We start from the raw sequence: 16,583 nt of genomic DNA on the forward strand, positions 1-16,583 counted from the left end.
GCACCCAGCCATCCATCCTACTCTAGGCCTGATACTGTGCTCAGTTACAGGGACATCACAGTGAGATGGACAGATGTGGATACTGCTTTGGGGATCTTTCTTACCAGCATGTGAGACAGATGATTAAACTAACAATTGCTTTAAAAATCTGCCTTGTACGTATCTCAACTACCCCTACTTTCCAGCTCTTCATCCATATACCTCTACCAAATTATATGAACAGCCTCCTTCTTCTCCTTATATGTGATATTTCCCTGACTCCTTAATTCAAACAAACAACAAAAACAAACCACCTGAGTTTGTCAAGACTCACAACAGTGTCCTAACGCCAATTAGAAAAAACAGTTCTCTGGGTGAGTCCTCAGTGTCAGACCTCCGTGTCTGTCTGTCTGTCTGTTTACCACTCTGCCCCCAGCACCTAACATAGGGCCTGGAACATGGGACATACTCAGTAAATTTAGTTTGTTGAATGATTAGCTGAATACCATTCAGTGTTTGTTGGCGCCTGGCTCTGAGCTGAGTGTTGTACCATTCTGTTGTTTATACTTCACTGAGATCCTATGAGTACGTACCATGCTTATTCTGCAGATAAGGACACTGTGGCTTGAATATGAGAAATGACTTTGCCAAGATCTCACAGTTAATCAATCGTGGAGCTTTGCCTAGAAAAACATAGCCTGCATTACTACACTCATTATTATAAGTCACCCAGCCAGGAGTATGTCCCTGTGGAGGAGACCAGGGGGCACAGAAAGTAAAAGGATATAAGCCGAAGAGAAGAAAATCTGGTGGAAGCATATCAAAAATACAGAAACAAAATAATCAGACACCCATCCCTGATGCTCCTTAAGCATGGTTATTCAGCCCCTATTACTGCTACTATTATCATCATTAATGTTATTACTACTAATATATTATGTCTTGCTCTTTGCTTTGCTTCTCAACGATGTGTCTTGGAGAGCTTTACACCTATGCTTACTTCATAGGATTCCTCAATACAGACATATTTAAATACTCTCCTTTAATGGGCATTTCCTAATCTCCATTCCTTTTTTTGTTATTTTATTTGTGTGTTTTGGAGTCATTAATGTACAGACTCCATTGTATCATCTGTACACAGGTCTGTGAGGTAAAGATGACACTGTTGGGGACCAGGGTTCTCAGGGGTTTAGAGAGTCAGAGGCTGGGGAGAGCAGAAGCTCTGGCCTGCGTGCAGTGGGTGCTCAGGCTCGCCTTGACCTTTGAGGGCTTGGGAATCAGGCCAGTGGGCATCAGGAAGGGTCAGCCCATCTGGTAAGTCTGGCTCAGCCTTCTCAGAACCTGGAGAGCCGGGCCAGGAAGACTGAGTCCTGCAGACGTCCCTACAGACTGTGTATGTGCTCCCTCCACCCTTAATTGTCCACTTTCCTCCATAGGAGATTTACTTACAGAGGAGTTGCCAGTGCCAGGATGACTGGAAGAAGGCTCTTAAGCTTATAGCTGTGTTTGTTACCTGGTTTCATACTAGAACTCTCAGAAGGCCCAAAGATGAGGAGCTAGCTTGGGAGTATGGAAAGTGGGGGAAATGCAGAGTCACGAAAACGGTGTCCCTCCTTGTTTAGCAAGGAGGAAAATGAAATGTTTCATACGGAAGAGGAAAGACCCCATGTTGGTTTGTGATGTGGCATGACTGGCCAAAGCCTTCTACCCAGCAAGGGCTAGAAAGGAGCTGTCATTAAAGGGACACTTTCCTGGTCTGCTATGCCCATGTCACCTCCCAGAGACCCAGGATCGGAGTAAGTGCCACCAAAAAGGCAGATCACGATTGCCACACGTGACTGATAAAGTCCCCAAATGGTACCTTGTCACTGGGCATTCTGAGATGGCTTACTATATGCCAGGAACCACTCTAAGTACTTCATTTATATTCTCTCAATTAATATACATCTTAATTCCAGAGAAAGCCTTTGAGATAGGTGCCATTTTTATGTGCATTTTATGGATAAGGAAACTGAGTTGTTAGTTTTAGCACATAATCCTCTGTGTTACTTAAATACTTTATAATGAGGCAGTTTTCATGCATAAAATGTATGTAAAAAGAATGAACAATTAGGAGCATTAAATAAATGTGAGAGAGAGATTGGAGACGTTTTCACTGGACATCTACTATTAGGCTGCCATGTTACGTGCTTCGTTTAAACTTAGTATAACATGCCCAAGAGGAAGGCATTACAGATGCCAATTCAGTCAATGAGAAACTGGAGCTTCAGAGAGGTGGCACAAGCTCCTCAAGGTCACACAGCCAAGCAGCTGCCTAAGCATCTGGGACCTGACCTCAAAGCACATGTTTTTCCATGTCAGTTGGACACTTGGTGATGCTACATCAGTATGTGCTGATTTGAATTTACTTTCCTTCCTTCCTCTTTGTGATTTTCAGTGTAGAATATGACTTCCGGCAGCAGGAAGGCAGGTTCCATGAAGTTCTACAGAGTCTGGAGGAAGCAGAGCCAGTTGCGGAGGCATCTCCCCCACCAAAGTCCCCGGCAGAGCCCTCAGTCCCTGAGAAACAGGACCTAAGGCGGAAAACCAAGAAGGTGAAGAAGAAATGCTTCTGGTGGATCTGAGCTCATGGGGACCTTTACCTCTGCCCTTCCCGAGGTGGGGAACCACTGCCCTCAGGCCTTCTCTACTTCTTAGCGAAGGCCCCAGGCTATGTGAAACCAGAACAACTTGGGGCTGGATTACCTGCCACTGGACACATGACCACACCTCACCTGAGTGCGTGCCACTGCTCGCTGAGGACCTCACGGACCCGAGTGCCCACTTGCCTAGCTTCCTGTCACACATCCTGGTTTGTGAGTCTAGATTCCCACCATGGGCAAATCCCCCATCGCACTTTCCTACACCTCTGTAACGCTAAGCACTTCCTGCCCATCCTGGGTTCATCGTCCCAAAGGAAAGAAACAAAAATGTTGTGCAGAGCAGTAAGATAGAGGAGGATTACAAGCAGATACCCAGAGGAAAACAGATACCCAAACTGGCAGTTTTCTAAGATATTGGCATACATGAGCACAACAGAAGTGGGCAGGACATGAGAACGCAAGATCACCTTGTGGGTTGGGTCCTCTTCATTTTTAATTAGCCCCTTGATCCCAAAGCAAGGATTTGTCATTTCATGCTGTGTGGACCTTAAGAGTCTGTGGCAGAGTAAGCTCACCACAGGGTATATGGGACTTGCAGGTATGACTATCCTACAGTTGTAGCTACTCCAGGGCCCACCTTAAATCATCCTGCTTCTCAGTCTGAGGCCTGAGACTGCCTGGCAAATGGATGGGGTCTGGTTTGGGTTTGAACTTTAAGATTCCACCGTTAATTTCTCTGCAACATTTAAGATCATGAGATCCAGCAGCCTATGTGTCCGTTTCATCTTACCAGAAACATAAATAAGACTAAGACAAAACACAACACTGGTTCTCGCCCATTCACCCCTACAGCAGCCTTGTAGACAAGTTCGAAGTATGTTAATCTACACAATCTCCCTTCCTGGTGGCCAGGCAATGGTCACCTGATTGAAGCAGCAGCGGAGCTGGGGATGAGGGTATATTTGTTTCCATTTTAGTATTAAAGACCTTTCCCTCCCAAAGTCTGAATTCTTTTAGAGTCTGGCTCATTCTTTTGACAAGACCTCCATACATGTGGGTCCAGTCAAACTTGCATGGCTGAACAAACAGCTAAAGTAATGTAATTCAGTAACTGCTGCCTACTCTTAGGGACGAGGGGTAGGTTGGCAAGGCTCATAGTCCTTCTTGTTAGACTCTCTACCAGCCTGTGGTTGGACTGAGCCTGCTTAGAAAAGGCATCCTAAACTCAACGAGCATTCAGTGAGGAAGGCACTTCATAATCCCCTTTGCTGAAGACTGGGTGTCTGACTTAGAGTCTTTGCAGAGTGCAGCATCCTGTGTAAACGTGGGACGTACGTTCCCCGCTGCAAATTGAGGCTAACTGAGCAAACCACCCGGACACTTTCACCTTCCCCTGTCCCTGCGCTGCAGTGCCCAAAGCTATTTCAGTGACAGCAAGAGGGAAATTTGGCAAGGAATCTTGGCTGGCACTATTAAATCCTGGAATGTCATTCAAGATGTTCTTATTCTGTTTCTAGTGTAATGTTTAAACCCACAAAATGAGACCGGAATACATAACGTGAAGTTAGAATTAAGATAAATACACTTGTCATACTTAAGCCACGTTTCAATAAGATATGGTACCATTGGCTAAAAGCCACAGATTTTTCAGTATGTATCCACACGATCAACACTCAGTTGACCCCAACAACCGAAAAGAACAGCACAGAGGATAATCCAGTAAAGCAAAATCATTGGGGATCTCATATAATTTTATCTTGTAGGAGCGCTTCCATCTTAATTTGCTTTGCTTCCGCTAATTTTCAAATTAATTTATGTTCCTGGGCGGCACAGTAAAATGCAAATAATCCTATTCCCAGAATTAAGACACCCAGGCAACAGAACAGTCTATTCCAAGGCCTGTTTGTCCATTCCCGAGTGGAGATATGAACACCTACTCTACCTGTTTTATAAAGTCCGTGCACATGCCAACATTAAATGGGCAGAGCCACCCAGAGGTGATCAGGATCATTTGTCAAAGTCAGCCTGCAATGAGGAAGAGATGTCTGGGATAACTCACACAAAATGGATAATCCAACATTTGGATAATTAAGAAGTGTACGCTGCCATACACTTCTGTTGGGGTGGCCTTGGGATAAACCCTCAACTGAGTTAGATGAAATAGTGGTCTGAAAAGGTTGACATTTCTAGAGATAAAACCAAACAAGGCTATAATGATTCTATACCAAAGCACAACACAACATTGCTTGGGCCACCAACCTGAAACTGGGAAGGAGGTCTCTTCTGAAAATTGAACGTTTAAATTGTTATGGGGGAAGTGGATTCAGTAAACACATTCCTGCTAAACAGAAACGATCATCTCTGTGTTAAATTTCAAAAAGTATACATATACCAAGACTCTATATTCACCTACTCATGCGAAAATTGCTTCTTTGTAAAGTATTATGTGACATCTACCGTGATATCCTACAGAAATGCTGTACTTGAAGTTATCTGGTTTTACAGAGCGATATTAATTTAGCAAAGGTTACTTTTATAAAATTGAAAGGTGAAGGACTGATACATCACCTTAAGTTGCAGGCGTTTATGTAGCTGCTTTCTCTGTAGTTAAAAAAATGTGTACTCGCTATACTTGGAATTAATACCAGCTCATCTATAGAGCACCTTCTTAAAGACGACGTACTGATGTAAGGTTTTGTAAATTTCTAAACTGTTTTAAATGGGATATTATCTTTTGCAATAAACTTACATATTTTTCCTAGGTTTTAAGACTCCATCACTAGCTTGGGTTGGTTTGGGTTATAAAAGTTAAACCTAAGAAGGATGTCCAATGGTCCTAATGGCAGGGAGAGTTTTCATTATAATCGCTTCTATATGTTTCCCAGGGAAACAAATAAAAAAAGAGCAGCTTCAGAACTTAGCATGGCAATGATCTCCTCAAGGCCCACACGTCCTGGGAGCCAGAGAGGCACTGTGAATCAATGATGCAATTCCCAGCTTCATTCAGACGGATACATATTCATGCTTTTTATCATTATTATGCTCATATACCTGAAATGTAACTTACTCAATATTTTTCTTTAATTATTTTTCCCATAATTCTCTTCCTAGAAAGAGGAATAATTTCTTTAATTATTTTCCCCATAATCCTCTTCCTTTATATCTATCACCACCATGAGAGAAACCAGTATGATGTTCCAAAAATAAAAGATGAAACCAAAATAATTTTTTAAAATTCTTGCTGGAGCCTGTTGAGTGTTAACGGTGCTGAGCCTGAGACCAGCTCTCTTTGTTAAAATGGCAGATCAGCAAATATTCAACACGTGCTAAAGCCCCTTTAACACCAAATGCATCTTCTACTTGACTAATCAGGATGCTTGAGAGAGAACTGAAAAGAAAACAACATTACCATCACGTGATTTAATTTTTTCCCTGCGCTGTCCATTAGCCATCTAAAACCAGTTTGTTTACCAGTTTAGGTGGGAAAAACCAGAATCAGAAGTCTTGGGTTTAATATTATTCTACTACCCTCTTTTTTGCAGGATGACCTTGGGAAAGTTAGCCTCTGTGAGCTGCTGATTCCTTTTCTTATAATGCTGAACATCACCCTTCCCTGACAAGGGTGCCTGACAATTAAGTGGGAGAGAACCTTGAGCATTACGGAGGGCACACAACAGGTGCTCAATAAATGTGTATTTATTCATTTGTTTATTGAAGTAAATTGGGGGAGAAGAGGGACGATGCCTTTATGGGACTGCAATGGGTTTTCAGAAACAGGCTTGAGGTTTTCTCAGGGCAAAAAGTGGTGTTAATAAGGAATGAACTCTTCCTGGCCTTATTAAGACTAGAAACCATGACAATGATCGATAAGTAACAAAGGCCTCAGTGAGCAAGAATACGCAGGCATGTCTAGCACAGAACAGCACTCTGGGGAATAAAGGATTCTTGCCGCGTGGAATCAAATACCCTAGAGGTAAAAGACACTGCAAGGGCTGGGCCCCTGCCATTTGAAGCGTGAGGCAACTAAGAGAGGCTAGATAGATGATGCATCCAAGGGCTCGTGGAAATCATGTGGGAAGCCAGTGCTGGCAGCAATGTGGTGGGTGGGTGCAACGTGTGAAGGTCTACCAGACACCAGCACCCAGGGTAGTTCCAGGAACCACTGGCACTAGACTTGAGACGCATTCTGACCTCCAGGTACAGTTTCTTTCTTAGCCCATCAGAGGCCTCAATATAGCCTTCACTTGAAAAGGCTCTCATTTTAAGCAGCTCAAGGCAAATTGCTGGATGCTAAAAACGTATTTCTCTTTTTAAGTTCCAAGAAACATAGATGCTTTGTGATCATTATGCCCATCAAGCATAGCTTGCAATAAAAAGAACTAAAAGACAAATCCACACGCAACACTCCTTGCATTTGGTGAAAACCATGTTTGACCGGCTTAAGGCTCATAACCCCTTTGGGGTACTTTCATCCCAACTTCATCCCCATTTTCTTTCCACCAGTTTACAGCCTGAATTCCTACTGCTTATGTCTATCACCCCTAGTCCTGAGGTTTCCCAAATATATGATTTCTTCCTGCATCCTTCAGGATCCTCAGCCCGGGCAGAACCACCTAGAGTCTGGTTTTCTCACTGCCAGGCTAAGCCGGCTTCCCAGGTAAGTGTGCCTCTCCACTACCGGCCTCCCGTTGCAAACCCCCTTCTTCTCTCAGCTGGCCTCCACAGAAGCATCCCACCTGGTCTCCCCATGTGCACGCCCTTCCCTTTCACCACGTAGCAGCAACACCAGTCATTGCTGAATTTAGACCTGACCCATGTCACACTCTGGCTGTCACAATCTGGCGTCCTGATAAATTTAGGAAGTCAGACTAGGTCTGTCACTATGGCTCAGGAGGTCCCACCTGGCTCTCCTGTGGAAGTTCCCATCACAGGCCCTTTCACTGTCTGCTCTATAGTCACAGTGAGTCACCTTGGGTTCCTCAGAACCACCATGCGAACACTCCCTTAAGGGTCTGTACACACTTTTCCTTCTGCCTGGAACAGTCCCCACCACACCACCCGCCCTGCCCAGTTTCCAGCTCTGCTGGGGTTTCCCAAGTAAGGCTTTCCAAGACTACAACCACCGCTGCCCCAGATCACCCCAAATACCCCTCTTATACACTCACCTGGCACCAGGACCCCTCCACCAAAGTCCTTGGCACAGCTGTCCTTGTACATATATTTATGTAATTCTTTGATGAATGTATTTCTCTCTCATTAGCCTATTATCTTCCTAAGGTAAGAATTCTGCTTATTTTTGCTCACCTTTGAATCTCCAGCACTTAGCACAATGAGATTCAAATATTTTTTGCAGGGATAAATTAAAGAATGAATTGGATTCAGTGGAGAGACAGGAAGAAATGACTCCCCGTTTTTTCCCTTATCTATGTACAGGCTCTATCTGTGCTGCCAGGAGCATCTAGCCTTCCACAGATTGGGGCCTTCAGCAGCTAATGTGGCCAGTTCTTCTAATTCCACTGTGGTCCACATGGCATTCAGGACTCAGGAACATCAAGCCACTACCATCTTCCCCCACCATTCATCTTGAATATTGACAGCCCAGCTTAACCTTGTTTCGGAACAAATTGTTTAACCTTGTTTCGGAACTTAATTAAATCCCCATGCATTTTGCACATTTTACCAAGATACTGCCTTACCGTATGAAAGAGAAAATTAATTTTGAAATTAAAGCAGATTGTTAACTATTTTTGCCGTAATGTTTCCATTAAAATGCCAGAACTTATTACATGTGACCTAGTCCATTTCAGACAAAACGCAATTTAAAGGAGACAGGGTCTGTCTCCCTAAAGAAGCATTTGGGGCAGAGCATGTTGTCTTGGCTTAAACCACAATTAAAATGAAAAGACAATAAGCATCACACCAAAGGATTATTTACTTCAAGGCAAATAAAAGCTTTATTTATTTACCTTTTTAAAAAAATTTGGGGGGCTTCCCTGGTGGCGCAGTGGTTGAGAGTCCGCCTGCCGATGCAGGGGACACGGGTTCGTGCCCCAGTCCGGGAAGATCCCACATGCCGTGGAGCGGCTGGGTCCGTGAGCCATGGCCGCTGAGCCTGGGCGTCCGGAGCCTGTGCTCCGCAACGGGAGAGGCCACAGCGGTGAGAGGCCCACGTACCAAAAAAAAAAAAAAAAAAAAAATTTTTTTTTGGCTGCGTTGGGTCTTTGCTGCTACGCATGGGCTTTCTCTAGCTGCAGCAAGCGGGCTTCTTATTGTGGTGGCTTCTCTTGTTGCAGAGCATGGGCTCTAGGCACACAGGCTCAGTAGTTGTGGCTCACGGGCTCTAAAGCGCAGGCTCAGTAGTTGTGGCACACAGACTTACTTGTTCCGCAGCGTGTGGGATCTTCCCAGACCAGGGCTCAAACCCGTGTCCGCTGCATTGGCAGGCAGATTCCTAACCACTGTGCCATCAGGGAAGCCCCAAATAAAAGCTTTATTATCGTGAACGGCTTTCACGAATTCTCAGAATCCATAACTAACTATGGTATATTAAATTTCACTCTAATGAAACCCATAATTTTTTCTCCTGGCAAAACCTCAATATATATTTCTTAAATCTTCAGCCACACACAGTGACCTCTCATCCGTGCTTGGGCTTGGTTCCCCAGGTAGCACACGCAATGTTGTGATACCCTGGTTATGCTGATAGAAAAGCCTTCTTCCTCCTGAGCCTCCTGAGTCATTTTAACTGATGAAATCAAGAGTGGTTCACATAGCTCTTACCCCGAGCACACCAAGCCCCACTGAACCTAATCCCACGTGCAGAGCTCCCATATGCATGATGGACAAGAGAAGTCATGTGTTTTTGTCATTGCTTTTCGTTTGCTTGTGTGTTTCAAGGTAAAAACAATATGCTTTCTTCAATCAGGGATCAAAGAGAGCAAAATAAAAGCCATGCAGAGCATCAGCATTTGCAAACTCAGACCCCGGACCTGATCTTAATTCCCGGAACTGATCCCTCACTCCTCTCCACTACTACACGACAACCAGCTCCAAGGAAACTTCTCACGTGAACCTCAGTCCATAACCACTTTTTTTCCTAATAAACAGTTATAGATTCCCTTCTCTGTCCCAGCTTACTACAGTCTAGTAAGGGGTGGGGGAGAGGGATTCTGACAATGAGCACATGTCCTTTGCTGATTCACCCATCTGGATATCATGCCCCTCCTCCTTTTGACACTCTTAATGCTGTCCTTGTTATTCTCTTATGATGATTATCTGTCTTGAATTATAGCTGTTTCTAGTTTTCTCCCTGTTTCCCAACTCTATGTAACATGTCATGAGAGTAGGAACTTCTTTCCTCCCCTTGTAAAGTCTTAAGACCAGGAAGTCTTTGTTTAATTAAAGACTTCAACGTTATGAGCCCTTGTCTGTTCCGTGTGGACCACTGCACTGGCCTTCAAAGTCTACTTTCCTTACAGTTTTCCAGCTCCCTTGGATCTAGCTTCCTCGCAGCTACCTGGGGGTCGCTCTAAGATGTATATCTGGCCATGCCACTCCAAGTTTTTCTAACTGTGCCCACCACCATCCAGGGCATAAAATTCCTCCCATAGCAACGAGGTTCTTTGCAATCCAACTCCAACCTAGTACGTGCAGCCTAACTTCCTACCACTCCACTTTCCCCTGTACCATCTCCTTGCCACCTCCTAAAACGTCAGAGGACATTACATATCAGTGGCTTAGCACACGCTGTTCCCCCTACCTGGGACACTGTTCCATTACCTATGTACCATGGGAAATAATTTTTGTTTGGGGGAATAAATGAATAGTAGCCATATTACTACTAATCATGATAATAAAGGCTCCGATTTCTTGAAGTTACAATGGGCTATTACCAAATGTTTTGCTTCCATTATCTTATATTTTCCTCAAAAAATTACCATAAGGTAGCTAATGATGACCCCTATTTCCCAGAAGAATAATCGAGGCTTGGAGGGAGATAAGTAATTTGTCCAAGTCCACAAGTACGAGATGGTGAAGGCTGGAGCTCTTGCAAGGTCTGCCAAACATGAGAGCTTGGGCTCTTCACTCCTATGCCAGACATCAAGTTGCAATTTAAATGTCAACTCTTCTCTGCAACTTTTTCTGATCATTCCCCGCTCCTGCCATGGGATTAGTCACTCCATCGTCCTCCAAGTACTCATGGTGCTTTGACCAGACTGCTGCTTATATTATCCTGGCATTTCTTTTGTCAACCCCTCACACTCACCTCCACCAGGAAGCAAAGTCCTGGGGGATAGGAAATGTCATCTGTATCCCTGGGATCCTCGAAGTGTTGATCACGTTTCCTGAGATGCTGTAAATGCTTCACATGCTTGTTGAACCAATTGGGAGAAAATATGGAGATGGACACAATCCAGGGTGGAAAGACAGACCAGAACAAGACCAGGAGTCCGACTTCAGCCCCCGATTTCCTGCACAGTTTTGGAAAAGTACCTTCACCTCCACCCCCCACCTCTGTCTTCAGAATGAAACCATCTGGCTTCACAGGCTAGTTAGAAGAAAAGTGGAATTATATACATGAAAATGCTTCAGTAAGTTTGACTATCTCGTTAATTCCTATTTTTAAAGAAATAGCGTTTGAGGGTTTTTTTTTTTCTCCTGATTTTAAAAGGAAAGCCGAATCATTTTAGAAAGAGTAAAACTACAGAAATGTACAAATCATGTGTCCGTTAAGCAGACGATACCAACATTATTTTAGCTTCTGAACAAGGTCCCTGGGTCTGACCTCTAAGAGATCCAGAGCCTCTGGTGAGGGGCCACATTTCTTCCCCTCTTTGACCTTCAGGGCCCCATGATGGCTTTCTTATTGTTGTTGTTATATTTCTATAATCCTTCTCCATATTTAAGTCCTAGAATATCCTCATGTTATTAAAAAATTATCATAAATATTTAATGGCGACATAAATGCATCACTTATGAATGTAGCATGAATCTAGAAAAGTGGGTTCTGATTTTGAAGGATCATTGGACAGAACTGAATCCCTTGAGTCACTGAGAAGGCCAGCACCCTGGCACGGACGACAGGGACGGAGACCTGCAGGGAAGCCTGTTTCATTCGCCGTTGTTCTAACAGGGTTTTTTCTCTGTGGGCAGCTCCATTCCCTCCGCATCCCCAGGGAAGGAGCCTCTGGATGGGATTTCTCCTTCCTGTCTGGGATTCAAGCCTTTGTGGCAGACATCTGGTGGCTGGTTTCATCTCGGGGGGCGGGGGGGGGGCTTTATTTACAGCCCAGCTGTAGCAACAGCTTAATAATAACGCACGAACCCAGGTGCTATCCCAAGTCACGCCATAAAATAACTTGTAATCTGACTCATAACACTTGTGTCAAAGTAGGGAGAAGACTGTAGCACTGAAGGGGGAAAATAATGGCTCTTATTTACCGAGGGTCTGCTATGTGTTAAACTCCGTGCTGCGAGCCTTACACACGGGTTTTTACCCAGTCCTCACCATGGAACTGACAAGTAATAACCATTACTAGCCCCATTTTACAGACATGGAAACTGAGGAGCAGAACTGTGAAGTAAAGAGACTTCCTAGCTATGGAATAAGGTCACCTCACCCCTTGAGAAAAAGAGGACCAGTTCCCAGCCAGTAAAATCCTTTCAAACTCCATAACTTGTGCCCCAACCCCCATAGCCCTTAGAAAGAAATGCTGGGAGTGAGGGTGCTCATCAATGCCTAAATGGGAGACAGGCGCCAAGAGGGAGGGGATATGGGGACATATGTATATGTAGAGCTGATTCACTTTGTTATACAGCAGAAGCTAACACACCATTGTAAAGCAATTATACTCCAATAAGGATGTTAAAACTAAATAAATAAAGTTTCTGAAATTCACCAAGGACAAGAAAAGACTGGCATCTCTTCTAGCACCAGGAAACAGGACAGAAGATACAATGGAGTCTAACCTTTAAGACACACTGAAGTTACTTGTTCAAAGTCAGATCTGTCCAGCTCCACTAAGAGAAGCCAAAAGGCACTGAGATATTTGGAGGCAATTTCATTAGGATATGATGCACTGGTCATGCATCTCCTAGTACTAACTGTATGATACCCAAACTCCGTCTCTGCCTCTCCCTCTCTGGGTGCTAACAACAGCAGCCCCTGGGTGGCCAGTGGAGGCCCCAGCTTCTCTAGAGTCTGAGCTCACCTCCTCTGAAGAACCACAAGGCACATGTTACTGAGCCACGTGTGAAACTGTCACAGCAGCAGCATGTTTATTATCTAGGAGCGCTCTCTTTCCTTGTAGCAGAGGTCTGCTCGATTAGGTGGACTAGGGAGAACGCAGTGGCTATTTTAAAAAATTTAGGAACTTCATAATTCCCATCTCTGTGACTCATCATGGAACAAAAGGAAGGTCTGGAGATGAAGCTGGCATTTTTATGCTCCAGCTCTCAAACTTTGATTTGTCTAAAAGAATGCTACCACACAGGGCTAGTAAAGTATTTGGGAATTTTATATTTAAAAAAAAAGATCCTTAAGGGAAAGCCTAGCATGAAATAAATCTTTTCTCATCTTATTTTTAAAATCAGAATCTTTTAAAGCTAAACAGTGATTTGTGCTTTCAATTAGTTCTGTTCTTTCCACTCACTCCTGCAGCTTGGATAAGCGCCTGCTACATGCCATGCCCTGGGCCGATGGACAGCTTCCCCACTCACTGGCTATAAGCACCATCCACAAGACCATATCAAGCAGCAACGGAGCTACCCCAAGCTCATTATGCCATCTTTCGGTTACCAGCTGGAATTTCAGGTCTCTTGTATAATGTTTATTTTCTCTCTTAACCTGATCCCCCTCTAATACACAACATACATACATATTTACTCTTCTCTCTCTCTCTCTCTCAGGAATTTTCTCTAATTAATTTCATCTCAGGAAAACAATTTCCCAGATATGTATAGTGAAATGCTTAAGATGTCAGCTTCAAACTCTGTAGATTTGGGTATGGACTCTAGCTTTCTCCTTCCCAGGTGTGTGATGCTGGACAAGGAGCTTAAGCCCTTCTGACTACTGTTTCCTCTTTGAGAGGGGATCATAGTGTTTGTCAACCTCACAGATTAAATGTGATCATATCCCCAAAGTACCATCTCCGCCACACAACGAACACTCTGGAAATGTTAACTGACATTATTATTGACATATGCATCCTCTGAAGGGTATGAATACATTCTCCCCCCATTTCCTTTCCATTTGGTATGGGTATTCAATAACAATTCTTTTCCTCCCTTATTCTCCTAGCTTAATCATATCACAAGGGTAATAACAGTAACACTTGTATAAGGGTAATGCAAGTACCACTTAACACGTTAAGGAAAAGAATGATGGGTTGTATGTAAATAAAATAGACAGCAGAAATCTTTCATTCCTTCAGCAGGTATTCACTGAGATCATCCTGCATGCCAGGGAACCACTGTGTCCTTAGAAACGCAGGAGTGATGAAGACAGGCATTGTTCTGCAGTTGCTAGGAAGGATGTTCTCATGACAGTATGATGAGTACACAAGGTTGAAGAGAGTAGAGGTCTGATCCCAACTTGGTGGAGTGGAATGTGCGTCAAGACATGAAGGAGGAAGCGGAGTTTGCAAGGTGGAAGGTCTTGGAAGGAAAGTTAGGAGGGGTATGTTCTAGACAGAGGGAATGGTGTGCAGGGGGACGCAGAGGGGAAAAAGAGCATTCTGGGACCAAGAGAGCCGTTCCCTTGAGTTGGCACAAGTGTGGGAGGTAAGGGGCACTGGGAGAAGATGCAGGCCTAGACTGGGTGCCCTGAAAGCCACGGTGAGCAGCTGGGCCTTCATCCTTGGCCACTGTGGGGTCACTGATGCTTTATCTCCAAGAAACTGCTACTTTAAAAGACCGTGTTGGCCACAGTGTGAAGAATTAGAAAGGGACGAGAGCGGAGGCAGTGTGTCTTATCAGAAGACGTAGCAGGGCACCAGTGAGAGATGGTCATGGCCAGACACAGGCTAGTGGCATCGATGGTAATGAGAAACGCTTGGATAGAGGCCTTTAGACCTAGAACAAACAGAACCCGGAGATGAGCTGGATGTGGAAGGAGGAGACTACCTCTCCTTCCGGAACCCTTTAGAATCTCCACGTCTCCATTCTAGCTGTGTCACCTTCTGTAAAACCTGCTATTTCATAAGCACCAGCATTCAAGGAGACGGAGGGTTCTTCAGATTTTATGGGTTGTTATGGTTCAATTACCAGAATTGAGGAGCTTGATCCTAAAGATATCACTGTCATCATAAAACCACCAAAATTCTACGCCATCTTAAGGTTTCTGAAAGTTACTATACAGGTCATCCCATTAGATTCCAAAGTCTAGGCAGGGCAATAGCTGGGTTTAAGGTGCTCATTATTATCTTTAAAATACCTGATGCCTAAATAGTAACTTAAGGTATTAATAGTGCAGGAGTGCATAATATGCTATTTAAAAACAGGGACTCTAGCAGTGGCACTGCTTGGGCTCAAATTCCAGCTCTTCCACGAACAAGCTGTGTGATTATAGGCAAGTTACATAACCTTCCTGTGCTTGTTATCTCACACGTAAAACATGAGTACCTGATGCAGGTTAAGTGATGTCAAACACACATCGTACTTAGCCTTCTGCCTGAAAGCAGGATATCTGCTCAATAAGTGATGGCTTTAGGATAAACACTGCTTTCTGAACAAGGTGCTGAGTCACGCAGTGAAGGTCAGGCATCCACCGACCACTTCTGGCTGGGAACACCCCACCTTCTCGTGTCCTAGACTGTCCTCACGCGTGCTCTCCGTGGGATGGGGCTGGATGTGGGTGGAGTTGGCACTGTGTCGCGGTGGCCCCTGCAGAGGCCTCCTGAGTCTTTGGGCTCACAGTGACAGAGAGTGGTCATGCAGGTGGGCTATCTGTCATTTGGGAAGTGAAGTCAGAGCTTTGAAACCCTGGCTCTCTGATGACTCAGGCATTTTCTGGAGTCTTCAGTGCTATTATGAGGTGAAGCAATGGAGGGTGGGGTGATTCCCACGTGTTTTCTTCCTTTTCGAATAAATGGCTCTGAAATTCTGGAGCTGGCCTCGTGCCAACTGCATTTACTTTTATTTAATCACTCAATAGACTCCTCTGCGAAAACTGGGGTAATTAGGCCCAAAATGTATCACCCAGAGGCTTATTCGAACTACCTAAAATAAAAGCTAGAACCCAATTTCAGCAAAATTACCAGTTTGTTTCCCTTCCAAGAACTTCTGGCAGTGCTTAGGTTCCCTGATTCTGCCTATGGGACTGTCCATCCCCAGCACCAGGGAGGCCAGAGGCAGGGGATGGCCTTCTCTAGAGCAGACAGCAGCAGGACTCATTGGCCAGGGAGGGGTTCCCTGACAAACCCCCTCACCTGTGCAAACAAGCTTGGACGTTTCCCCCCACACTCTGAGACCTGTGGGACAGCACAAAGTACACATGATCTGATATCAGACGTCCCTGGGTTCACAGCCCATCTTACTACTAGCCGTGTGACTTCGGCCAGGATGCTTCCATCCTTTGAAGCTCAGTCAGTCTATTCTCCTGAACAACGGGAGAGGATGACACTTACCTGTGAGGACTCAGATGAGCTCCATCACACAACAGGGATTTTCAGTCAAACTGACTTTTTTATTTTTTAACAATCTCTGAAGAGTACAAGCAGTGCAATAATAAACCACTGTGTTGCAGTTTAACTGGTAGCATATCTCTTTGTAATGTGAACATAAAATCATGGTGCATCTTACACTTGATAAAATATGACTGTAGCACATAGAAACCATTCCCTGGTAAAAATGCAAGCTCTCAGATTACTGGCTTTTTCCATTATGTGTCTGCTCGGACACCACTACCTCCTTAAAGGAACCAAGAATATGTGAAAGGGAATATTGGTTTTACAAGAGTGTTTG

General features: G+C 44.4%; 2 protein-coding genes across 2 annotated transcripts in view; one reads left to right on the plus strand and one right to left on the minus strand.

Annotated features, from left to right (window-relative positions):
- INSYN2B (inhibitory synaptic factor family member 2B) overlaps nt 1-5,385 on the plus strand; it is a 113,275-nt gene extending 107,890 nt beyond the window's left edge. The window contains exon 4 of the mRNA XM_067732886.1: nt 2,417-5,385. Within this exon, the coding sequence (XP_067588987.1) occupies nt 2,417-2,603 (187 nt within the window). The 3' untranslated portion in view covers nt 2,604-5,385. The remainder of the gene's footprint in view (nt 1-2,416) is intronic.
- Nucleotides 1-16,583, minus strand: part of DOCK2 (dedicator of cytokinesis 2) — a 405,630-nt gene that overhangs the window by 206,618 nt on the left and 182,429 nt on the right. The window lies entirely within an intron of this gene.

This window comes from Pseudorca crassidens, chromosome 3, assembly GCF_039906515.1.
Source record: "Pseudorca crassidens isolate mPseCra1 chromosome 3, mPseCra1.hap1, whole genome shotgun sequence".
In the NCBI taxonomy this organism is placed as follows: Eukaryota; Metazoa; Chordata; class Mammalia; order Artiodactyla; family Delphinidae; genus Pseudorca; species Pseudorca crassidens.